The sequence below is a fragment of the Cheilinus undulatus genome, linkage group 12 (assembly GCF_018320785.1).
Source record: "Cheilinus undulatus linkage group 12, ASM1832078v1, whole genome shotgun sequence".
Lineage (NCBI taxonomy): Eukaryota > Metazoa > Chordata > Actinopteri > Labriformes > Labridae > Cheilinus > Cheilinus undulatus.
Window position 1 is genome coordinate 17,878,682 of NC_054876.1, and position 26,193 is coordinate 17,904,874.

Sequence of the window (26,193 nt, forward strand, 5' to 3'; positions counted from 1 at the left end):
TTCAGCGGAGCACACTCCCATCTCCACCTTGGGAAGTGAGCGTACTAATAGGACTTGTAAACATTTTGTAAATAACCGCTTTCACAGTGCTGAAGGATTACCTCACCACCCACATCGTACAAAACAACTAATAAGACAATATATGATTACATACTATGAACTATCTATGCATATTAAGCACTTTATAAGTAAATATATAAGGTAAAAATACTTTATACACTACTTTTTTTTTGATGGAAAAAGTTTATAACTTTTTATATCTTTTTTAGCCCAAAATGTTAAAGTATATTGTATGTGTGATTGATGATAGAGTGAGGTATACTGGCTGATATCCTGAATTTGTAATTATTTGGTTAAAAGAAGACATTTTCATTTAATAAAGTTGCACATTTTTAGGATTTAAATGAAGAGAAATGTTGACCCACAAATCAAAAGAATTTAGAAAAATGAAAACACCCGTTAATAAATGTGCTTTATCTTGTGAATATACACTATCTTTTGTTCTGAAAATAAATTATGTGTTACCCATGTTCTGTAAACCACCTGATAAATAAATGTAACTTATAATCTTTTACATATGAAAAAATAAATGTTCTTATTTTTCCATACCAATGTTCTGGTTGACAATAGATGTACTTGAATGTTATACTTTAGCTCACTGTAATGACTGAAAGCAGACAGCAATCCAGTCTCCACTGTACTCAGCATTTATGCTGTGTGCCTCCCAGCAAGAAGACTTTGGAGCATGTGCAGAACATGTAGGCCACGTTGGTTTGACTGTGGTGTCCAACTTCAGGAAATCTGACTTTTAAGCCCTACTCACAGGACAAGTATTACCTAGGGACCTCTTGTTATTTGTAATAATCGCACAGGATGTTTGTGTTTCAATCCTGTGCAAATCAACTATGTCAGTTAGTTGGTGAGGAGTAAAAATTCCAGGACTATTATCTACCATATTTAAGCACACACAGAGGTCCACAGGTTATACTAATCCTGTGTGAATCAGCATCTCTGTAATTTAGAGTGGTGATAATGTTTTGTTATGGTCTGTGTAGATATTACTATTATTTTTCTTATTCAAAAATTTAATAGAGGCTGCTTAGGAGATGGTTGACAAAGTTTTGACACAAATACAAATAGTGCTTCTCTTTCAGTTAATTCCAGCTTATGTGTAAAATGGCTTTATCTTATTTATTTAAACTCAACTGTTTAAATGTGCGTCAGCGAACTGCTGCTCTTTTTATATGCACAGCGCTTCTGCTTCCTCTTTGCAAGTGCCTGATCTTATATCAGTATTATTCAGCCATACATTTCATGCCTAACACATTTAACGATTTAAAATGTGTCACTCAACATTGAGTGGTTGGGCTGCAACAGCTGAGAGTTATTGTGGATGTGAAATGATCACAAATTCATAGAGCACAGAATAACATCAACTGCACAACATTGCATTTTTGTATGAACTATAGATATAAAAATTCTCTCTGTTATTTCATTTCTGCAGCCATGAAGCACCCATATGTTTTCCTTCAGAGATATCTGTAAATTTGAGTACATCATGGACTTTGCTTATCCCGTGCGAATGCACCAAACACTGACGTCACAAATGATCAGATGTCCCTAGGTAATACTAGTCTCATGCCAATAGTACTTCAGTATTATTTCAGGCAAACTAACATGTTTACATGCAGTTTAAAAATCCAATTTTTATTTTACTGGCTAAATTCAACTTTTATATTAACTTCATGTAAATGTACTGAATGGATCTCTCAGCCAGGGTTTGAAGGCCTCTCTTAGAGCCCCCTCTGCCCTCTATTGCTTGACAGGGTTGTCCTAAATCACATGTAGCAGCCTGTTTCCAAATGTCCTTGGTACATATGAAGTCTGAACAGGTTGAAATGAGAATCTAAATTTCTGCAGGGTGCACACCATGAAAGTTGTTCTTATGGGACTGCTGGTGTGGTGAACTTCCTAGAAGCAGGGAGAGAGGGCTGACTATTGTAATCAGAGATTTATGGCTCATATGACAGCTTTTGAGAAGGTATAGGCAGGTATGCAAACCAGCAACAGCAGGTAGTTTTTTTTTAGCCAAGCAAGTCCAAGTGACACAAGCACAATAAGAAACCTCAAAGTGAATCAAAGGAAATGGTCTGGTATCTTTATATAAGAAGAGACGGATGAGTGAAGAGTCAACTGGTAAACAGGTGGGTGGGAAAGGTCAGGTGACCGCAAGGCTGGTCATAACAGAGCAGATGTGGTGATGAAGGTAAAGAAGGAAAGTCTGAGGGCATCTGGTGGAGAGATGGAGAATAACAGCAGGGACAGCAGACATGTACATGACCTGGAAATACTGAGCCATGGCTTGTTACACACTTTTATGTCAACTATGTATACTTTTCAAATATCTTCAGCTATTCCTTAGAGAATTATTTTTCCACCTTATTTTCACAGCAAGGTTAGTGCAATCCTCAGAAAAGCTTAGAAAGGAATCTTTCTTTGGGGCAGAGAAATGTGACATCAGAAACTCTTCTTAGACGGTAAGCATGCTTCTGAAAATTGTGTTATAATTTAGTCAGCTTACCTCCCCCATCATACAACATTACTTCATTATTATGGATAAAAGTGAAGAGGGTAACCACTAAGTGCCCAAGTGGGGAGAAAAACATGACCGCTCTTTATTCACAACCATACATGCAAAAATGTATAAACCTGATAAAAAGAAATCACATAAAAAAAAAAAACTGCTCCAGAGCCACAGCATACTCTTTTCTTTTTTCCCTCCCACTCTGCAGACAGCCTGAATCTGTCACTGATCTGGAGGAGTCATACACTCTCAAGAGAAATGAAGTGCAGCTTTTTTGCCAAATGATTCTTAAGTCTAATTCTGCAACACGAATAAGCAATGTGATGAATAAATTACAAGTATGGATACAATATTTTAAGTTGGAAATTTGGCTCCGATGGATCACAGAGCTTTTTTAAAATAGTTTAAAAATGGTAAACAGAAGAAAAAGATGCCCACTAAGCATCTCTTCTGCTACCTCTCCTGGTCTGATCGGCTCAGGAGCAAAGTTTAAGCTGATTGATCGATCTTTAGAAACATTTTATGTCTACTTACAGTGGAAACAGAATGTCGTGTTGAAGAGGGCGTGTTTGATGACTCATGAAAACATGACTCAGCATATCAGTGTTAGGAGACTGGCTAGTAAGTACAATCACAGGAATATGATAAATAGCCTGATACATGGATATGAAGATGAGATCATAAAGAATCCTTACATGTAAAACAACATACAATATTCTTTTTCTCATTTCTGAAAGTTACTTTAATATTTGAATACTGCAAAAATGATGATTATTGTTTAAAAATTCTACGCTTGATTTTGTTCACTGCTGTTTCAAACACTCCTCCTCTGCTAAGCAACCCTGTTGCAGTGAACTCAAATAGTGTTTTATAGTCCTGGGTGTGCCTTTATACTTTATCAACTGAACATTGAAGTTGACCTAGCCAATAAGACATGAGGTTAAGAAACTATAAAGAAGCAGTCATTTGAAAAAAAATGTTAAACACTTCTCACCTATTGAAAAGATTGGGCACAAAGAGTGTTTGGTTTCCAAAAACAATGTGTCAGCGGTGTGTGAATGTTGAAGGCTTCAGGAAGCACAGATGGCATGTTTCAAAGAACTTAGCTTTTATAACCTGACCTCTAGGTCTCTAAGGTCTCAGCAGTGGGTGTTCTTATTTTCACTGATTGCTCTTTTACTCTTCTGTCTCCTCTCCCTGTATCTCTTGTTGCTCCAACCCTGCCTGCACTATGATCCCTGATCTGTAAGGCAGCAGTGTCAACCACTGCACCACTGTTCTTCCAGTCACTGCTTGCTTCATGTCCTTTTTATTAACTCAGTTTGGTAAAAAAATAGATGATTTTTGCTCCTTCCAGAGAAAGACACACCAGTTCCATACAGGAAGGCCTCAGACGGGGTTCTAACCCTGAACCTTCCCATTGTAAGGCGGTGTTTCTGAACATTTTTTCTGTCAAGGGACCTTTTAAAATTTTGAAAAGCCCCATACAAAAAGTATTTAAAAGACGAAATCTCTACAGCACTCTCAAGAAACAATTTTTACATCCTTGATAAAATTTGTTATTGTCTTGTAGACCTTATAAACACATTTTGATAGGTTTCTTACTTTATGAACACCTGACGAACTGAAAAAACTGCAAGACCCCTACAATGATGTGATTTCAGGAGCATATAGGACAATTTTGGTGTTTCAGGTGTGTTCAGGTGTGTCCAATCCTGCATCCCACACTGATTCTGACAATCCATCTTAAATATTCAAAGTAACAGACAATGCATCTAATTACTGGAATGCTAATATTAATGTGTTCACTTAAGCACCACTTTGACAAAGTTTCCAATCTGGATGAAGAACAATTCAAGAAAACAACCACAACAGTCATATCATCGTCATGTGTAACGGTGCCACACATGTATTAAAGAGCAGCTGGGATCCTCAGACTGATTTGACTCCTGGTTATATCTTAGTAATGGCAATGTCAAATAAATATTTAACAACCATATTTACGTTTATCATCATTTATTTTAAAGTCATACAGAGGTGAAACTGTTTCCTGATCTCTGGAAAGTTTCTGCATCATTAAAAAAGACTGCAGCACACTTCCATCAGCTCTCACAGACAGTAGGCTAATCTTTACTCTATTGACGCTGTGCTCTTACAGTCCTTGTCGCTAGATGCTTTATGCAATGAGGCCAATTTGTATGGAAGGGCAGTTTTTTCCCCAAATAACTGCATAATGGCCCAGTGTCTTTGCGTGCCAGTGCATGTTTGTAGAGATTGACCTACGACATCATAAGGGGATCATTAAAGCTGTGACTTTTGACTTATTACAAAGTTTTAGAGTGTGCACTTTATTGTGGAGCTTTAACAAAGAACCACACTGTTTGGTTGCACAGAGACAGACACACATCAAAGATGTTTATGCAGCACCACTGACTTCAACTGGCAAATAACATCATGTGATTTCTGACACCAATGTGTGACACATCTCCTGTTTTTTTGTTTCATGTGAGCACAAAAAAGTGCTTCAAAGAGAGCTTACTTTATCACAGATCATGGAGCAGTGTGGGTGTGTTTCAGCAAAGTCCAGTTGTTTTCCAGCTCTGTCGTTCTCTCATTTATAAAGAAAAACCAGAATCATGCCTGTTGTAGTTTCTGTCTTTTAGTGTGTTTAAGAGAGAAGGCTGTCTCCTCTTAGGCATTGTGGCGGAGTAAGCATACAGTATGTGTTATACAAGAGAAGTGATGTAATGGTGGACGGGGACAGGGAGTGGGGCTAACTGAAGGGAGGGTGCAACAATTTGGGATTTTAAAGAGTCATACAGAGCTGAATTATTTCCCGATCTCTGGAAAGTTTGTGCATCATCATAAACTGCAGCAAACTTCCATTAGCACAGTAGTCTTTACTCTATGCCTTGCTATTACCATCCTCTGCATTACATGCTTAATGCAATAGAGCCAGTTTGCATGGAAAGGGGTGGGTTTTTTTTCCCCTAAATAACTGCATAATGGCTCAGCATCTCTGTGTACCAGTGTGTGTGGAGATTTACCTTCAACATCATAAGGGGAGCATTAAAGCTAATTTACAAAGTTTTAGAGTGCACACGTTATTTGAAGCTTTAACGATGGAGGGACAGTGGACAGGGAAGGGGGCAAACTGAAGCAAAAGGTGCAACAATTTTGGACTTAATAGAAAATCTGTACATATTTATGAATATTTCATGGCAACAGTTTTGAACCAGAACACAAATTGCCACAGACAACCCACCAGTTACAGTAGAAAGATTTATCCTAGGATAGCCAGTGACCTGCATATTCATGGTAAATCTTGGTTTCATATAAAGCTTTATAAAGGCACCCCTGATGATGCCAGGAGGCACCCAAGGGTATTGCGGCACCCCTGTTGAGAACGGCTGTTGTAAGGTGCCAGTGTCAACCCCTTTATCACTGTGTTGCCTTTCAGTCCTTGCTATTTCTGAGTTTATATCCTTTCTAATACATAAACCAAACCAGAACCCTCCAGCTCTACAGAGGGAGGCTCTGGTCTTGATCATTGTTTGATACCTCAAGAAGGCAGTCTTAACAACAACAAAACTGTGCAGTATTTAGGTACTAGCTTTTGGGGGGTTCTTGAGACTTCTACTATGAAGCCATGCTGTTGTGATGGGTGTGGAATGTTGTTTAGCATTGTCTCGCTTAAATATGCAAGGCCTTCCCTGAAAGAGTAAATATCTTGATGGGAGCATATGATGCTCTAAAACCTCTATATACTTTTTAGCATTAATAGTACCTTAACAGATGTGCAAACTGTCCATGGCAAATTTTGATTCATCTGACCACAGAACAGTTTTCCATTTTGCCTCAGTCCATTTTATATGAGCTTTGACCCAGAGAAGATGCCAGCTTTTCTTGATCATGTTCTCATATGACTTCTTCTTTGCATGATACAGCTCAACTTGCATTTGTGAATGGCACAGTTAACTGTGTTAACAGACAATGATTTGAAAGTGTTCCTGAGTCCATGCAATAATTTCCAGAACAGAATCCTGTCTGTTTTAATGCAGTGCCGCCTGAGGGACCAAAGATCACGAACATCCAATTTTGGCCTCCTGCCTTGTCCCTTACGCATAAAGATTTCTCCAGGTTCTCTTAATTGTTTGATGATATTATATATAGTACAGGGGTGTACAATCAACATTATATTTACTCAGATTATTGTTAAGGTGTTAATTATTGTACTAAATAATTATTGTATCCACATCCCGTTTTTAGAGCTGTTTTATATCATTATTTCATCTGACCTGAAAGATGTTTTGGGGAGAAAATACAGTATATTTCCAAAAGTAATTACATGATATTTTCATTCTTTGAAAAAAATCAGCATAATTGGTTACAAATACAAGCAGGAATATCAATCATACATCATGACATTGCTAAATTTGGCAGGTCAAGTGAAGCTAAAGTGGTACCAAATGAAAGGCTGTTTGGGAGCCAAAAGAGCCAGTTCTTCTTGCTGAGCTGAACCAGATGACCTGGATCACTAAAAAGAGATGCTGACTCTCTAAAATGTTCCTTTTATACCCAGTCATTTTACCAACTAATGCCAATTAACTAAAGTAGTTGCAAAATGCTGCTGTCTTGGCCAGGACTTCCTTGTAAGAGAGATTTTTGTATCTCAATGGGAATAAATCCTGGTTAAATAAAGTTAAATAAAATATAGCCCCTACATTATCTCACTGTAGTGTAGGTTAAGTCTGTGGTCCACTGTCCTGGACTGCCTGCCTCGTTACATCACTCTCTGAAGACACGCCTCTTTGGGTGGTGACACAATCGCAGGGAAAGTGCTCGGAGGGGGAGGGGTGTCCCGTCGGCAGGCACACAGACAGCAAGCAGCAGCTGCAGCGAGAGGACCCGGCTCCCCTTTACTCTGCATTAAAACATTCATTGTACAAATTTTTAGCCCCGCAACACACCGGACAGCAACAGACACTCCTTCAAAATGGTAGACCGTGAGCAACTGGTGCAGAAAGCCCGGCTGGCCGAGCAGGCGGAGAGGTACGATGATATGGCAGCTGCCATGAAATCGGTAAGTAGGCTTCCTCTGGAGCCACATTTCTTCTTTTTAGAAATCATAGTTATAGAAAATAAACTCAGTTGTCTGCTTGTGACTGAGAGAAATATGTAAACGCTAAGCTAACCTAGCATGAGAGGCAGTAATACGCAGACAAATAGGGTGCTACTGTGTATCGGCACATTTCCCGTTAAGCGGATAAGCCAAACAAAAATGGTGTATTAAACTTCTGATTAAAGACTACTCTTATGAGAAAGAGCTAACTATGAGGATAGTGAAGGGCTATTAATACACGGTTTGGGTAACATCATTTTGAACAGGACTACAAGGCCTGTTAAGCCTACGTTCACATATGAGCCGCTGCTTTCTGTTTATTTTAGCGATAATTAAACTGTTTCGACCGGACAAGGCGCAGGTAAAATCCGTTATTCAAATGATATGAGTGGGTTTGGGTTTCGGTGTGCTGCGGTGGATTTTGGTTGTCTCAAATGCGGACTGTTTGATCTTGGGGCGGTGCCTTTCGACAGGCTGCTTTACAAACGACCAGGCTGCCGTATTGTCAAAGTATGAGGGGATATAAAGCAATAAATGGCGATAAGACGGTGTTTACCCGCCATTCTCGGTGGTGTTTGCTTTTATTAAATGAAGGAGAACCAGAATAATCCGGTTGAAAGATGCGCATAGTGGCGGAGCAGAGGACGGGCTAGGTGGTACCATGATGATGAGAGTGACATCGTAGGCTGAGCTGATGGTCGTGTTCCGGTTTACATGATGCTGAGCATCATTGATTTACTCAATAAAACACTAATTTCTACACTTTCAGGTTTAAAATCAAACGTCCTTGCCATTGCTCCACATTTGGCGCATTGACGAAGAGCAATGTTGGCTGAAGGTTGATCGATTTGCGCAGAAGCAGCAGCACAAAAATCTACGAAGCGCTCACCTTTCAGTCAGACGTGGGTGTTGGTGGACGGACAGCTTTCCAGAAAGCTCTGTGGATGTCATATTGCAGCAAAAAATTGCTCGTTTTTTTTTCACAAGTATATGTGCATGAAGGACCGGCGGTGCCAATCGATGCCGTCCGTGTAGCGCGACGCATCCCTGCGTCCTCGACCTCTTCCAGCAGGTTCCCACACAGAGGCGTGCCGCAGCATCTGCCAAGATGCAGCACAGGCCCACCCGTAGTGCACCATTTCATAGGCAGCGTTTTATCACAGCTCCACAAAGGCTGCATCTCTCTGCATGGGCACTGTGTGGACAATGAGATGATAGAGGGACGGATGGATTGACAAGGGACATGTTGTGCAGTGTGAGAAGGAGAGAAAGGCCTCAATATGTGTGCAGTAGTTTATCTAGTGTCTCTAATGACATTTAAGTGGCAATATATGACATTTTAAAAGTATTTCTACTTGCTCAAGTGAAACAATGTGTAATGTCATCATTAATGCTACTGATCTTACACTGTCTGGTATCTGTTTTCTTTCATGACTAAGGAAACAGCTTCACATTGAGCCCAGGACAGCCTTGTGCGTAATAGAAGGCAATATAAAATTTTTTAGAAGCGACTTTTCCTACATGAGAGTCAACAAGTAATCCATCAGTGTGCCTAAGGGCCCTGTTGTGCACAGCTCTCTAGGACCAGGCCGTACTGGTAGTGCCAGAGGGGCCCCAGCTCCACCCCTCTTCTTTCCTTTTTCTGCCGAGTCAGAGCGAGAGCTGCCCCTCACCCAGCCGGTCTCTCTGCAGCACTGGGCAGCGGGGTGTGTCTGCTGCCTCGCCCATCATTTCAGGGGGGAATCCCTTGCCACTGCAGACATGGCAACCACCCCGGTGGCAACCCAACCAAATAAGCAGGCTGTGAGGACACGACATGGTTTTACACTCAGGAGCCACGAGCACATAAATGATTCGTGATGGACTTCTGTTGACTTTCGTTTTTCACCCTTGCACTGTCAGATTATGATAGAAGACATATCATGCACTTTAAACCTTATCAACAACCAGTCACGATTTTTTAAAGTTAAATCACAAACTGAGCTCCCTTCTCCTTTTTGAATCTAGAAGAGAGTTAAGAATAAAAAAAAACTCCAGGCTTGGTTCTGATATTCTTGCAACAGTAAATGAGAGGTTTGTCAGATTTTTTTTTTAAATCTTGCAGAAATGTTCCTGCAGGGACTCATTATCCATGTTTGTGCAAATTCATTTTCTAGGAGCTGTGTGAGACATCAGAGGTTTTTGAGCAGCCCTAGATTCTGTTTGTCCTCTTTCTGTCTGTCATAGATGTCTAGGAGTGATTATTAATGCACATCTAGTTGCCTGTCACAAATTTACAAGTGTCATGTTGTTGTGTTTTCTTTTTTACTGCCAAGTTTTAGCAGATTTGATATTTTTGGATCACTCATGATTCTTTTAGCCTTTGTTTGACAGCCCCAGAAATCAAAATCAAGGTTCACTGGACAACTTACTGAAAAAGCCACAGATATTGATGTTAGTTTTAGTAGACATCTGGTTATTGATCAAGAGATGATCTCAAATGCTCAACAGATTCACAAAAACAGCATTTTCTTCAATTAAACAATAAATCAATCATTTATAAGTGTTATTGCTCCAAAATACATGAAATCGTGACATATCTTGGGGTATTTTGTACTCAACTAACTTGGTAAATTTTACTTTTTGCACACAATTATGCCTGTCTTTTTGCATTCAAACCTCAGACTCTCATACTGAAATGAAGACGATATTATCACAGAATTGCCCTAAAGTTCAAATACCTGCCATGTAAACAGGTTTCACCTGCGTTACAGTGGCACTGGAGCAGATGCTTGCAAGAAAAGGAAGGTAAGCCCCCACCTTTAGTGATCAAACCACAAAAAAAAAAAAAAAGAGTGATCACAGCATTTCGACCCACTTGTCCTCATCTGGTGATCGATCTGATATGAACTGATAAAGATCAGTGGGTTAAAAAGTTGTGATTATTAACCTGTTTTGTGTGCAGGTGTAACCTTCTTTTACATTTGAATTGCCATGCACATGCATTTGATCATTAGTGATACTTTTATGTGAGGCATCACTACACAAAGCAACTTTGAGTATTTCTATTTGAAAGAACTCATTGCCACAGCATGCACATGAAATCAAACTACTACATCATAGTATTCACATAGGCACGGAGTCTCATCCCTCTGATTTAGATAGTCTGATCCACTCTTTAAAGTTGACCCTATAAACCTGAATAAATTAAACACTAATGCAGCCAAGGCATGCAAATAGTCATGCCACTGAGGTTTTACAGCAGTGGTATTCAATCCCTAACTGATCGGGTTGTTTTCTTTGATAAGCGTGCTAAAGCACACCTGAGAGAGCAGCCTCTCTTATCTTGTGCCGAGATCTAACTGTCTATTCTAAATCCACCGCCTTGTTCCTCCCAGTCCAGTTTCTGTTGGTAAACTGGTTTGCTGACTGTCAGTACAAAGAAATATTTGCCACCCTGCTTTCATTTTTACTGTGAGAATCAGCCAGAGGTAAGATGTACAACCGTTAAGGAAAAAAACATTTAAATTCTGGATAACTTAATAAATTAGTAAATGTTGCCTTATATTTAAGCTTTACATAATTCAACACATTAATAAAAAACATCTGATAAACTCATCTTTTCACTTTCTGACTGATCAGCAACCTTTTAAGATTAAATAGTGAAAATGTAAAGAGATATTGGGGCATTAAGGTCAAATGAAACATTAACTACCCATTAGACAACAGCTAATATTAGTGTTTAGCTACTTCAAAGCTAAACATTACAGTAAAAAAAACTCAGTGAATGGCAAAGTGAGCTAAGTATTTACACCTTGGATGCAAAGGTGCTAGGTTATAACGTAAGCTGTTGTCTAAAACCTCCTAATAGGTTATTAAATATGCTATTTTATTCTGAAACAAGTTTCCAATCAGTTTGGTAGTAATACAATTCCTTTTTAAAATAGATTCCTTCATTTTCACCCTCTAAAACTTGTAATGCAATAGAACGGGAATTTCAAGTTATGTTTGATAAAATGAAAATAATTTCAGAAAAAAATACTTCAGATTTCTTGAAGTGAATTTTGTCTCCCTTATGGTACTCAGCGGCATACAACACTTTGTTGTTTATAACGAATATATTTTAAAGAAAAGAGAGGAGACATTGGAGGAAATGGGAAGTATGGCTGCTGTATCAGCTGAGGGGGAATTTAAAGGACTTGTTTGGCCACTGAGAGAGATGAAGCACTGCATATTGAATGAGGGAAAGTAGATTTAACTGGTTGCATAGTGGTCCACAGCTCTTTATGTCACTCAAGAGCAGCAGTTCTCAACAGGGTTAGCTTCAAGACCCACCACCACCCTCTTGATTAGAAATTGTGCCCCAAATTACTAAATTTTTCTATCCTAACCAAATGTTTTAAATCAAAAATAGGGCAGTTCAGACTTGAGATGGAACAAAATGTCAGACGTTTCCTTCAAAATAAAAAAGCATATTATCGACTATTTGTAATGTTATTTTCCAGACACACCCTCACAATGGCTTTGCAACCCTCTTTAGGGTCCCAAACCACCAGTTTAGAACCCAGATGATAGAGAACACGCAGTAAGTCTGTAAACATTACTCAGACTGACACCAATTGCTACCCAATAGATCAATCACAGAGCTTGTGGTCTGATTCATTTCAGTGTGTAGTTACATTTTTGAGGAGTTGCAAGTCAGCCTCTCCAAGGGGTAGAACGTAGCTGCAAAGCAGAACGTAAATCAGGCTTCACATAGCATTTAACTTTACCAGCTTGCTGCCATTCCAGTGCAGATTGACTAATTCTGATATCCTCCACCTAAAATATAAAGAAAGGACTCATTGAAATAAATGGTTAGATTATCTGAACCCCTTGTCCTTTCCCACTCATCCCATGCTGAAAATGTTTAGTATTTCTCAGTTGTGAGTATAAAGATGCAGTTAGTTATAAAGTTTCCAAAGCGGCAGATCAAATACTGTCTGAGAGCCACACAAGGCCTTTACATTCTTTTACAGACCCAGATGTGCTTATTGTTGCATGCCTGACCTGATTTGACTTGATTCAACTTAGACTGCACTCAGAAGTTAATCCATGAGAGTCACTGTCCACTTAGACTAGAGCTCAATGCAAATGACTGCTAAACCACGCGTATACAGTTGTACAGGATTAGATCATGTAAAGTACCTCACACTGAGACCTGTGTTACAGTGTTGCTTTATTTCTGTCCTCTGGATCTCATACATAATCTACCCAGGCCAGACATTAATGTCCATATGACAGTCCCATCCTTTTCATCAGGAGCGCACGCTTTCCAAATCGCACTCAATCCTGTCGGGGATAAGGGTCAAGAAAAAAACCTTCTGAATGATGCTTTCTGCCCCATTCAGATTAACAGATGTGGGTTTGACCCATTTCTCTGTCGCTCTTAAAGAGGTATTGCAAATCCCAACAACCAACATTCATGGTCCCAGAGCAACATTAGTCACAAACTACTAATCTATACAATGCTGGACAACCGTTTACTTTTTCATCTTCTGATAAATCTCACCTATGATCCCGAGCTTTGGGGAGTGAGTTAAAAACAAAATCGCACTTTTAAGTAGGTGAAATGAGTTTCCTCTGCTGGGTGATGAGGGTTATCCTTAGAGCTGGGGTGAAGAGCTAAAACACCCAGAGGGAGTCATGAGGAGATGCATTTGTATAAAAAAGCCACAAAGTAAAGATTTTCTTAATCCTGACAAAATCAGCATTTGCTATAGTTTTTGCACTGAAAAGATCTGAGTTAAAGGCTCACAGTTCCCCTTAAATCAAGTGACTGACCACAGGCAGAATGATGTGCTGTTTGACTGCATTATTTAAAAAATTTTTTGACAAAGACACACACAAATACCCACTTCCTTTTGGTGAATGCTCGTGTTTGATATAGGAAGTGCATGGCACTGACAGCAAGCTTGTTCATCACTTACAATAGACTGAATACATTATTCTCTAGTGGAAGTTCATCCTGTGCAATAACAGACAGAAGGTTACAGCTGCTCCTGAAATAAATCATATGTTCAGTATCTATGTATGAAACAATATATGAAGTGTTTACTATGCAGGTCTTCAGCAAAGAAAATTACTCCTTGTTTCTACATACATACGGTGGGTCAACTGGAAGTCTGTTCATTCCTATGAGAATCTCCATGATGTCCTAAATGCCTACCAAACCCTCCCATTTTTTCCTCAGAATATGCCACAATGTATGTTGAAAAACGGGACTTCTGCAGTGGATTTCATACACACCATATGGCTGTTTGCTAGCTTAGCAACCGAGCTGCTAATAAGCAAATGGGTAGTTTTATTAGCTTGTTATCCATCCATAAATACTGCACTTCCTTGAATTTGATAAAGGCAGTGATACATAACCATTATTCCTCAGAGCTCCCCTACTTGCAATGAAGAAAAGCTGAGACCCCCTAGAGCTGACAGAAAAAATGTTGACATAAAGTTGCTAAAAACCAACATCCATTCAGCTGTGTTGGCTAAAACCCTAATAAAATGACTCTGTGCATGTGTGCAGACCATTGCATTAACTGTTCATCAAGTGTTTAGTCATGATTTTACTTTATATGCACAAATCTAATTTTGACAACCCTAGAGCTGACCAAGCCTCACACCTCCATAAGATCTTTAGAACCCCCCTTCGGAGGTCCTGGACTCCAGGTTGGGAACAGCTGCTTTAGGGTCATCATCCATATGTTTACAGATATCAGTCAAATGGGGAAAATAAGCGTTAGAAGCCTAAGAATACTTTGCACTCCTACTGCCGTCAGTTGAATAATTTTAGATAAACTAAAAAGATGTCTTTTTTTTGTTAATCAGGTTTCTACATTTGTAGTAATACAGATACTAGGGATATAAACAGTTAGCTGGCTAAATGATTAAACACCCAATCTCTTGATGGTTAGCAACCAGAATTCCTTGTTGGTTAACATATACAGTCATGGACGAAAATATTGGCACCCCTGGAATTTTTCCAGAAATTACATCATTTCTCCCAGAAATTGTTGCAATCAACAAATGTTTTGGTATACATGTGTTTATTGCCTTTATGTGCATTGGAACAACACAAAAAATCCAAAGAAAAAAAGACAAAATTGACATAATTTTACACAAAACTCAAAAAATGGGCCGGACAAAATTATTGGCACCCTCAACTTAATATTTGGTTGCACAACCTTGGAAAAAAATAACTGAAACCAATGGCTTCCTATAACCATCGACAAGCTTCTTACACCTCTCAACTGGAATTTTGGACCATTCTTCCTTTGCAAACTGCTCCAGGTCTCAGATTTGAAGGGTTCTTCTTGCAACGGCAGTTTTGAGATCTCTTCAAAGGTGTTCAATGGGATTTAGATCCGGACTCATTGCTGGCCACATCAGAACTCTCCAGTGCTTTGTCTCCAACCATTTCGTGGTGCTCTTTGAGGTTTGTTTGGGGTCACTGTCCTGCTGGAACACCCATGACCTATGATGCAGACCCAGCTTTCTGACACTAGGCCTTACATTGTGGCCCAAATTTTTTAAAAAAGTCTCAGATTTCATGATTCCTTGCACACAGTCAAGGCACCCAGTGCCAGAGGCAGCAAAACAACCCCAAAACATCCTTGAACCTCCACCATGTTTGACTGTAAGTACTGTGTTCTTTTCTTTGTAGGCCTCATTCTGTTTTCTGTAAACAGTAGAATGACGTGCTTTTCCAAAAGCTCTACCTTAGTCTCATCTGTCCACAAAATGTTCTCCCAGAAGGATTGAGGCTTACACAGGTACATTTTTGCAAACACCAGTCTGGCTTTTTTATGTCTCTTTGTCAGCAGTGGGGTTCTTCTCGGTCTCCTGCCATAGCACTTAATCTCATTCAGATGATGACGTATGGTCCGAGCTGACACTTTTGCACCCTGAGTCTGCAGGACTGCCTGATTTTGTGTGGAAGTTGACTGAGGATATTTATCCACCATTCCAACTATCCTGTGTTGCATTTATTTGTCAATTCTTCTCTTCCGTCCACATCCAGGGAGATTAGCCACAGTTCCATGGGTTATAAACTTCTTGATTATATTACGCACAGTGGACAAAGGAATTTCAAGATCTCTGGAAATGGTCTTGAAACCTTGAGATTGTTCATATTTTTCCACAATTTTGCTTCTTAAGTCCTCAGACAATTCTCAGCTCCTCTTTCTCTTCTCCATGCTTGGTGTGACACACACAGGCACACAACACAAAGGTTGAGTCAACTTTTATACATTCTAACTGGCTTCAGGTGTGATTTTTATATTGCCAGCACCTGTTACTGCCACAGGTGAGTTTAAATGAGCATCACATGCTTGAAATAAAATAATTTACCCACAGTTTAAAAAGGATGCCAATAATTTTGTCCGGCCCATTTTTTGAGTTTTGTGTTAAATTATGTCAATTTTTTCTTTTTTCTTGGGATTTTTTGTGTTGTTCCAATGCACATGAAGGAAATAAACATGTGTATACCAAAAACATTTGTAATTGCAACAATTTCTGGGAGAAATTGTGTATTTTCTGGGAAAATTCCAGGGGTGCCAATATTTTCGTCCATGACTGTATTATATTTTACCAGGTCAGGCCAACAATCCTGGTTGAATTTTCTGTCTCAACTGTAATGTAGCCATCTGCAGCTAGAAGCTACTGTGGCTCTGCTTAATGGCTACTTCCATGCTGCTGTCATACTCTTTGACTTCAAGGTAAACAGCAAAAGAACAGCACCGATATCATCTCAAAGGAACAGCATGGTTTAGTGCTATTTTGATCTAAACTATGGGGAGAAAGTTGTATGTAGTCTCTGTATGGTTGTACCTGCATGGTAATGAAACATCATGTGGCAACATTAAGCATAGGAATGTGGATGCTAACATACAAGGAGGATCAAAAGCTGGTGTTGCTAGCACTGCTAACGTTCGCTACATTCTGCAAACCAACTTAATGTTGTTTACCCACTTCATTTGTGAGCCAGTGTTAAAAAAAGGTGCTCTGTTTGAGTGTTTTCTTAACTTTAGACTAGTCCACTAAACACAATTCCTATTTGCATTTAACTGATGTAAAATTATTCAGCTAGGAACATCACTAACGGATGCAGTATTGGTTACATGCTCTACATCTGTCTCTGTTGGTCTTTTATGTAGCCTTTTCTGAGTTTATGGTGGGACATCTTTGCTCCTGTACTGCCTCACTGACATTGTTAATGCCACAGAGGCTGATGAATGACAGGGAAAGGTCATCCTTCTGCTGAGCTGGAACTGTAGGTAGTAACAGAGGTGGAACAATGGTAATGCAGCATCATTGTTAGATATCACAGGCATCAGATATTAGGTGACTTGACTGCATAAGTAACAGCCAGGCCGACATTTTTTTTACCATGTTGGTAAGATTCCAGATGTTTGTTTGGTTTGCAGAATCTGTATAGCACGATAAAGTCAGACAAGCAGGTCATCTGTCATAATTTCTTTTTGAAAACACTCCCTACTTTTTTACCAGCTGTGTGCATAACTCTTAGCCACTACCGCCCGTTTTTCCATATTGATGGAGCACAATGTGAAGTTGCAGACTGGGATGCAAAGACTCTTACTTGGCATCAAAAAAGGAATTATCTATTTGACTTAACACTGTCCTGTAAAATAGATAATTTCACAAGTTAATATTACTGCATTGGCAGTGCTAGTTCTCTTGGCCTGTCAGTGGCTTTTTCCATTGTGAGAGCATCAAGCTAATAAAGAGAGATGTACATTTGGGTTCATCTATGAGAAATCTTACCTCCCCTGAACTAACCGCTCAATCCCCACTCTAAATAGGCTGTTGTAAATTATTGGAGCTGTGAGGATATATAGATGTGGATCATTATATGGATTCAATGATCAGGTACAGTAGTAAAAGCCTGTGTTGTAGTACTTCTGCCAACTTTGATCTTCTCAAAAACTCAAAAAGTCATTGAGTTGTTTGCTGCATTTTTCTCCAAGGATGGTGAGGGCATAGAGCTCAACAGTATGGTTGGGAAGTAAAATTTTCTTTTATTTTCATTCATCCGACTCCTGAAGTAAAATCCCATAAATATCCAAGGTAGACTTGCCATTTGCTGCATGGAACAATGGCATGTGCGCTTGTAGAGGACAAAAGTTAGTCAGTAACATATTAACCCCCTTTTAAGAATAATTAAGTTTAATCACAATATCAACCCAAAGTATTACAGTACCCACAATCCTTGAGTGTCACAGCAATGTGAAGCCTGGTGCCTGTGAACAATGACTGGCAGCTGTTGATGATGACGATACATGCAGACTTTGTAAAAAGCTACATATACTGCTGTAATAGTGCTGAATATTGCTAGTGCTGTGCTCATGTTGATTAACGCTGGTTTTTATTATAATAGGCCACATTAAAGAGTACCGTCTAGACCTGCCCTCTTTGTGAAGTGACTTTGAGTTGGCACTATACAAACAAAGATTGATTGATTTACCCATACTACAATATATTACAACATTATCATTTACAATGTAAACACTGAAACAGAGATGTATGTAGAAGGAAGGTCCTTAAAGTTTGATAAACTATTATTAACAACGAGTTAAAGGAATCTCAGTGAATTGTGGGATACGTAGATCCTTCATCCTAGCAATAAAAAAAAAGTCATTTTTGCACCTTCACCTTTGTCTCTGCTTTCAGTGGCCGTATTTGTGCTGAATTAAATGTATTTAGTCATGAGTATTCAGGTAGCTGGTCAGCTTGGTTAATGCACTGAAATGCTGATATAGGGATATTCTGAAATGATAATGGAGGATATGGCAAATTTACTTTCTGAGCCAGAGCCATTCAGAAAGTGGCTCCTTTAGCTCTCTTGTCTGGCTTATTCTGCTTCTAATTGGCTGGTACATTACACTGCCCTCATTGGTTGTTTGGATAAGGATTTTGGGGTCAGCCAATCAGAGCAGAGCTGGGCGGGTCATACTTAAGAGTTCTTTGGGATTTCTAGCAGTGTTAACGTTAATGGTTGTGCTATTATATATAAGCTGCCCCATCTGAATTTTCATAAGGATCCTCTTTGAGTGTCAATATGGAAATACAAAAGGCTAATTTAAGATATTCTAAATATGGAAGAGCAGTCTATAACAGGCTGTTTATCCTTTAGCTTAGAAAAATGTCTGGCTTTAAATCAAGAGTATACCCATTAGAGCTCTGGTAACTGCATACTAGCAACATTAGCAGAGAAACCGAACATCACATATGTATAAATAACAGTCGTCCGTCACAAACTGTGCACAGGAAATAATTTTTCCTTGTGATGAATTTATGGATGTCCAGCAGATACTAGGAATATGCAAAAGGTTTCATCATTAAAACATACAAAGGCTTAATCACTTCTGTTTATAAACATGAGCTGGTGCTGATGGAACAAATATTTAACTGAAAATCCTCCATTTTATCACTCTAGGTGGCAAAAAGATTTGCTAACATCACCATCCAAGTCTGATCTGTTACACCAACAACCCCATCACTGCTACTCTGAAGTCTCACACCAAAGCAGCTGATTTGTCTGTTGCTGTGGGAAACAGCACAATCAGGGAGCAAAAAAACAGCCTGAAATCTTCATATTTTTTTATCTACTTTACTTCTATCTCCTCAAATCCAAATCCTCGGGCTACCTGTGTCTTATTTTTCCTGCAGCACAGATTTCCAATAACCAAACCATGCTGTATATGGGAATGATCAGAATCTCTCTAGGCGTGGGCTTGAGTGGGATGCTGCATGCTGTGGGAGATGTTTCACAGCTAAATGAGATTTCTAGTCTTAAAATAGACGTAGAGGGTATAGTTTTTTAATTCGAAGGCCATGGTGATCTAATTTAGATTCTGATTGCTACAATCAGAGTGCTAATCTAAGAAACGGGGTTACGTCCCAGAAAATGTCTGTTTTCTCTCCATCCCCACTTCCTGTTTTCCATTTCATCCTCATCCATCACGCTTGTTTTGTCATTGGTGTCCTTAGGGCGGAGGAAGCATCCAACTTCTATTTTTTTCATTCCTGTAGTATGAGCATACCCCTAAACCTCAATCCAATTATGAACGCAGCCCAATGTCATCTCAGGACATTTCAGGATGTCCCAAAATGAGCCCTGACTCAGTGATGAGTCACAAAGGCACTACAAAAGACCGCCCACCTGACCCACCTACATACTAAGTAATCAGACTCGTATCACAGCATCTAAGAGCGTTGTTCTTATTTTTGAGGCAATATGTGCAGAATTGAACCGATATTACTTCAAAGTTCAGCAGCACCTTATTATCTTCTGTCATTCCCTCTGTGATGTTTACTTTGCTTTTGCTGACTCACTGTCAGCAAGTGCAGGGATATAAATGCTAGCTTCAGTGTAAAACATCACATCTGCCCAGGCCTGCAGTGTAATACAGCTCAAAAGAGAGGAAGGAGCAGAGAAAAAGAAGCTAAAAAAAGGGATAAGTAGGGAGTATTCATGTTGCTTCTTACTGGGTGTTGAATGTCTTCTCAGTGAGGATAAAACCCATACAGACTGTTCTTTCAGATTATTCACTCTTCACTTTAGGGTGTTTTCTCTTACAAAAAACACCACATTTAGTTTTTCTTTAAAGCACATTAACAGCCATCCACTGCAACTAAAGGGTGCAGTGTTGCCATGAGCCATTATTGGAAGCTAGTTATTATCAAAGACAGGCTGTGGAGAAAGGTTTCAGTCTTTTTCACCAAACTGCATTGAGTGTATCTGGTCAAAAATATGCACAATTGCATAACTTTTTAAAAGTATTACAATTCTAATATAAAATAAGAATCAAATAAGATAGGGCATTACTCAGTTCTTATCAAATTTATGTTGTAAATAGTGTTGTTTCCCCTGAAGTCAAAATAAATCCTGAAGGCAATTTTTACCATTAAATTGACTCCAATAATCTAATGGTGGCTAACAGCTTTAGTTTTATCCGACAACATTGACATTTTGTTAAAGCATTACCATTACAAGTAGTCCTCCATCCAAAGGGTGAATGCACACAAATCCTGTGCTTAAATAAAGTGTTTTTCCTTTTATTGTGATAAATTTGAACTGTTGTAATGTGTATAATGTGAAAGCTCTAATAGCATTAATGGGGAATTTAGATAAACTGTGCAGCCCTCTTGTGGATCCCTAAGGGCTGATATGATATTGAGTGTATTTTATTCCTCATTAAACATATATAAAAAAAAAACATTTTAGTTTATTTTACATCAGAGATGCTATGGTATTTTATCTGAAATGGACCATGTACAATATTAAACATAAATGTAGCAATTTGATGCATTGCGTCAGAGTCAGATAACAAGACTGACCTGCAATTTCCTTATAGTCCACTGTTGAATGCACCCTCACCCACTGGATGTATTACCGAAGCATCGTCCATCCCAGATGGATCCTGAGATCACAAACTCAAGCAGGAATAGTTCAGGCAGGCCACAGAGTCAAGCGCTGCCGTAATTGAGATCAGCTGATCTAATGCAAGCTCTCATAAGTTGATTGCCAGCAGCTCTTGCAACACTCCTCCATCCTAGCTCTGCTTCTGACTTGATCGGTGTCATTCTGTTGTTTTTGATGCCTGCTCTGCTCCGGGCTTTTTGCTGATATCACCGTGTCTTAAGCGTTCCTTATCTGCATGAGAAGAGTAGGAACGTGTGTTATTCCTACCTAACGCTCTCCATGTAGGCTCGTGGAAGGGCAGGGGGATCCCAGAACAGCCATACCGCCACCACTTTATATTGAATTGATCGAATGTTCCCTTGTTTTTACTTCCCGTTTTAGCCAAGCTATAGTGTTCAATTGGATGCATGCTGGAAGCAGGCTCTGCGGAAAATAGACCTGTCATGTATTTAAAGCAGAATAGTGCCGAGTGGCACTTCTTCCACAATGAATGTCTTGAGGTGTAATCAAGGCAGAGCTTCAGTACCCAGCTGTTGCATAAATGAACTGTGAAAACACCTGGAGTCATTAAGATTTAACTCTAAGCTCTCTTCAAGTGTCTGACACACATTCAGTGCATTAACCATGAATACGTTATCAAGATACTTAACCCAGAAACAGGTTGGGACCCAAGGTCCTAGAGTATCAGCAATGTCAATGACTGGTGTAGCCTGCCATTGCCATGGTTTGCTGCTTCTTGATAGTTGATAGTCACTTTCTCTGCTGAGGATTTGAATGGTGAAAAGAAGCAGAAAAAGGTTTAAGTAACTCTTAAACATTTTGTCTGATATCGTTAAACAACTGGATGAGAAATGGCAAGATTTTAAAACTATAAACTTCATAAATCTGTCCAAATTTGTGCTGAAATTAGGGAATTTATTCATGTTTTTTAGAAGGAGCAGCTGCATGCCATTGCTAGCTGCTGTCTGGCGATATATAACTGGTAGTCAAACTTTGACATTATATTGCCACTTAGTTTCCAGTACCTTGACAAGAGGTGAATGGGTGATAACTTGTCAGACTCCCTTCATTTTGTTTTACTTGCAGCCTTAAGGTCGTGTTCATTCAGAACCTGAATCAGCATGTAAAAACTCAACTCTTAACCCCTTTCAGCCTGAAACCTTCACTTAGCACCAAATTCAAAATCTCCCCTCTGATGGAGAAATATGATAAGCAGCTTCTGACATTTCCTGATGTATTCATAGAGATGAAGTAATCCTAAATCTATCTTTATGGAGACACAGTTACTTGTCAGTGTCCATCTCCTTTATTCATACCGGGGTTATAAGTAACTGTAATAGTTAGCATTCTAACTGGACAGGAGAAACTGCTCTGTCAGCAAGCTAAGTGGGAGAATTTTTTTTTTTTTTTCTTTTAGGGGAGATTTTCTAGCTTGCAAAGAGTTTTGTAATCTACCTTTTTCAAATTTTAGGTGGATTCTCATGCTTATTACGTTTTGTCTGCTTAGTTCATGTAGTGAATGTCTCATCATAGCAGAACAATGGATAAGGTTGTTGTGTTATTGCTTTGGCTTCATGATGAGACTTATTTGTTTGGGATTTCTCTCCCCTGGATGATTTCTCAGGATTATTACAAACCTAGAAGGAATGAAAACAGAGGTTTTTAACAAGATCTCGATAGCCTGAGGATGGACCACCCCAGGAAAAGTTTGAACATTTGACAGGAGACTGTCTTTGACCACATATTTGAATTACTCAGTAATCTCTGTGCTGTCATTATTAGTCACACCATCAGTCAACACATGATGAGTGTGCAGACTGTGATCCAGAGATGACTGATGATGAATTCAAAGGTACAATTTATTATGATCAATCCAATGCCATGCAGAGTTAAAGATGCAATATGTAGAATTTCTGCACTGAAGTATACAGTGCTTAACAAATTTATTAGACCACCTAACATATGTCTCAGAGACCATCCAGCATCATTAAGTGCTTTAATGCGGACTGTTTCATTTTCAGTGAGCTCTCTATGTTTTACCATTTTGAACAGGAATGAGGAATTTCAAACTGAATTCACATTTTTATACCCAAATTTGAGCTGGCTCACGGGGCTTCTCTGAGAAGTCAGAAATGAATCAAGCATAACATTCAACCACTAAAACTAATTTTTCTGTTCAGGAATGCAAGTAAATAACTATAATTTGACATATTAATCAAGAAATAATAATGTGCTTTACTATTTTTTCAGTTTTTTTGTAAATCAGTAAATTTGAAAATTCATGGTTAACAATAATGATTATATTTTAGCATTAAAAATGTCATTTGGGTTAAAGAGCTTCTACATATTGGTGTATTAACCATTGCAGAAACATAAAAAATGATTAGGGTAATTACCAATGCTGTTAATTTAGGGCAGCTGTGGCATAAACCTTACTCTGGGTGGTGGTCTAATAAATTTGTTAAGCACTATATGTGTTAATTCAAAAAGTGGCCATTCCTATGCTGTGTTTTGGCTGACCACTGAGGTCAGCCCTACAGATGGCTCTGTCTGTGTCTGACTGACTGACTGAGTGATCCTACTTTCAGAGTCATACCATACAGAGTTGGGTTTACTTGTACTGAAAGCCGTTGGTAATGACTGCCTCCACTGGTCTAAATACCTCTGATATAGCTTTAGCATTGCGTCTGTTTTACTTGAACTGCACCCTAAAAGCTTTCCTGTAGGGGAAGATGTTTTCACTCTTCTGCTGACCTGCTTCGGCATGAGTATGTGATAGTTAAGGGGTAAGGGTGTCTAGTTGTGTAAGTGCTTGTATACAAGACCTGCTAGTGGAGTGGTTAGCTCTGAATTAGTCACAGCTGCACTTTAGTCAAAACTGGAAATTTCTTTATTAAAGCAGGCAAAGGGAGCAACACCTAAAGCTTTCTGTGACAGAAAATGTGTTTTAAATAAACAAATTTAACCGTGCAAATCCCTACATTTAACCATGTCAAATATTTCATTGTTGTGTTTGGAGTGAAGCTGACTGAAGAGGGAAGAACAAAACTTACAGCAAAGAAATTTTTACTCTCCTTAAACCCATGCTATAGTACACTTATCTGTGCTCATGCATTCTCTACAACTTGATCTGTATTTTCTCTTTCTCCTGGCTGGTGAAAACCAAGGCTGGAGTCATTCTGTATTTGGGTTGTCTTTCTGTCCCATTCTCGTAAACCTGGTGTTCACATGAAGGTCCTAGGTCTAAAATCATAGGTCTGTCTCTGGATTGTGAGTGCAGCAGTACCTCGTGAAAGTTTTAAGGAATTATTTTTTAACTTTGCACAAATGTCCACTGTGACCCCAGGATGAACTGGTTAGGTTTCGGAGGTACACGGGGAAGGTCATTGGGTCTTCTGGTCAACCACAGGAGACATCACAGCTCTTCTTCTTAGCCAACAACTGTACCCTCATCGTTTGGTAATTGGATACCTTGTGAATGCATGTTACTGCCAGGTGGTGGTTCTAGTTTCTTTGTGAATTTTCAGTTAAAAGTGGCTCAGAAAATATTTCTGATTCCTGCCCATATTTAGTCTGGTGGTGTGTTGAACCACAAAATGTTTTATTAGATTTCCAGTTTTTAGAGTCAGGACTGTGGTGGTTTGAGTAGGGAACCTCTAGTGTGAGTTGGCAGTTTTATTCATAATGTGAACAGCCACAGACTATTGGAACAAAGTTATCATCATGTATCATAATGTATGGAGCTGGTAAATTTACTGTCCAAATGTATGAACCCATTTCCTTCATTTATTTCATTCAGTATGATTGAGAAACTTTTTGTTTAGGAAAGCCTGGCTTAAATATTGTAGCATTTGGTCTGTGTTGTACGAATAAGTACCCAAATATTTGTTTTATAGTTTAAACTTGGATATTTAAGTGTTTTAACCACCTACTGTCATATGTGGTCTCTTAGCAACAGTGAACCAGTTGAAGCCCCCTCTCCACCATCATTATAAGGACTCACACATTCACTGCTGCACATCCCCCTTTTCTCAGCACCGGGCTTGAGCTCCATTCACACCGCCAGTGACGTCAGGTGGTCCACGGTGCCTTTGTGCTCAGCTGTGTGAAAGAGGGTCGGTAGGGGGGTTGTCACATCAGGTTAGAAGAGACAGGAGTGAGAAAATGAACAAGAAGAAAAATGCAGAGCTGTGGCAGGCCTTCATTATGAGTCCTAATCCATTAAATAAAATGTAAGGCAGCAGGCCCTGAAGTCTAAACCAGCCCCTACTTAGGTCCAACATATCCTCTCTCTCTCCCTGCCCCACAGCTCTTTCTGTCTCTCTTGTGGATATTAATGGCCATGCAGAGAGCTGTCAAAGAGGAAATTATTGATTGTCCTGCTCGGCCTTTGTTTGTATTAACACACAGTTGTTTGGAAGTTTGACTGCCTTGTGCAAGGATGAGTCACGAGAGAGCGAGCGCGATTGATGAGCTTTATGGGCAGACAGAGCCCCATTGTCATCCCGGCACCGCAGCTTCCGTCAGGGCTTTCTGCTCGACCCGCAAACCCTCTGAAACAAAGGCAGCCATGTTATTACAGACCTGCTGTTTAGGCCTTGTTTTTCTGACCTCTCTGTTGCTCCAGTACCGTCCTACTCTGCCTGTTTCACCGGCAGTTGGTCAGATACTCATTCACACTTGTAGTGAATTAATGGGCTTTGGTAAAGAGCGGTATAGAGCTGGGCTTCAGCTATGACTAATGGGGGCAGGGTGACTTTCTACTGTGCTTGTGAGTGGGATCATTATGCAACGGAAGTTGGTTTATTGTCAGTCTGTCTTCTTACTCCAGGACAGAGGTCATTTTATTTATGTTAGTTGTAAAATTTACAACGTCTTGTGTTGAGACACTCCTTACTAAGAAGGGGAAGAGTTAACAGTTTGACCAGTAGACGTCTAGTAGCTGTACAGTTCATTACCATGCAAAGAAAGGAATGGCATACTAATGGTTATAAGACAAAAGGACTTTTAAATTTTCCTCCAGTT

General features: G+C 39.4%; 1 protein-coding gene across 1 annotated transcript in view; it reads left to right on the top strand.

The window, feature by feature from the left end:
- Positions 1 to 7,430: 7,430 nt before the first annotated feature.
- Positions 7,431 to 26,193, top strand: part of ywhag1 (3-monooxygenase/tryptophan 5-monooxygenase activation protein, gamma polypeptide 1) — a 30,204-nt gene continuing 11,441 nt past the window's right edge. The window contains exon 1 of the mRNA XM_041801616.1: positions 7,431 to 7,667. Coding sequence (XP_041657550.1) covers positions 7,581 to 7,667 — 87 coding nt within the window. The 5' untranslated portion in view covers positions 7,431 to 7,580. The remainder of the gene's footprint in view (positions 7,668 to 26,193) is intronic.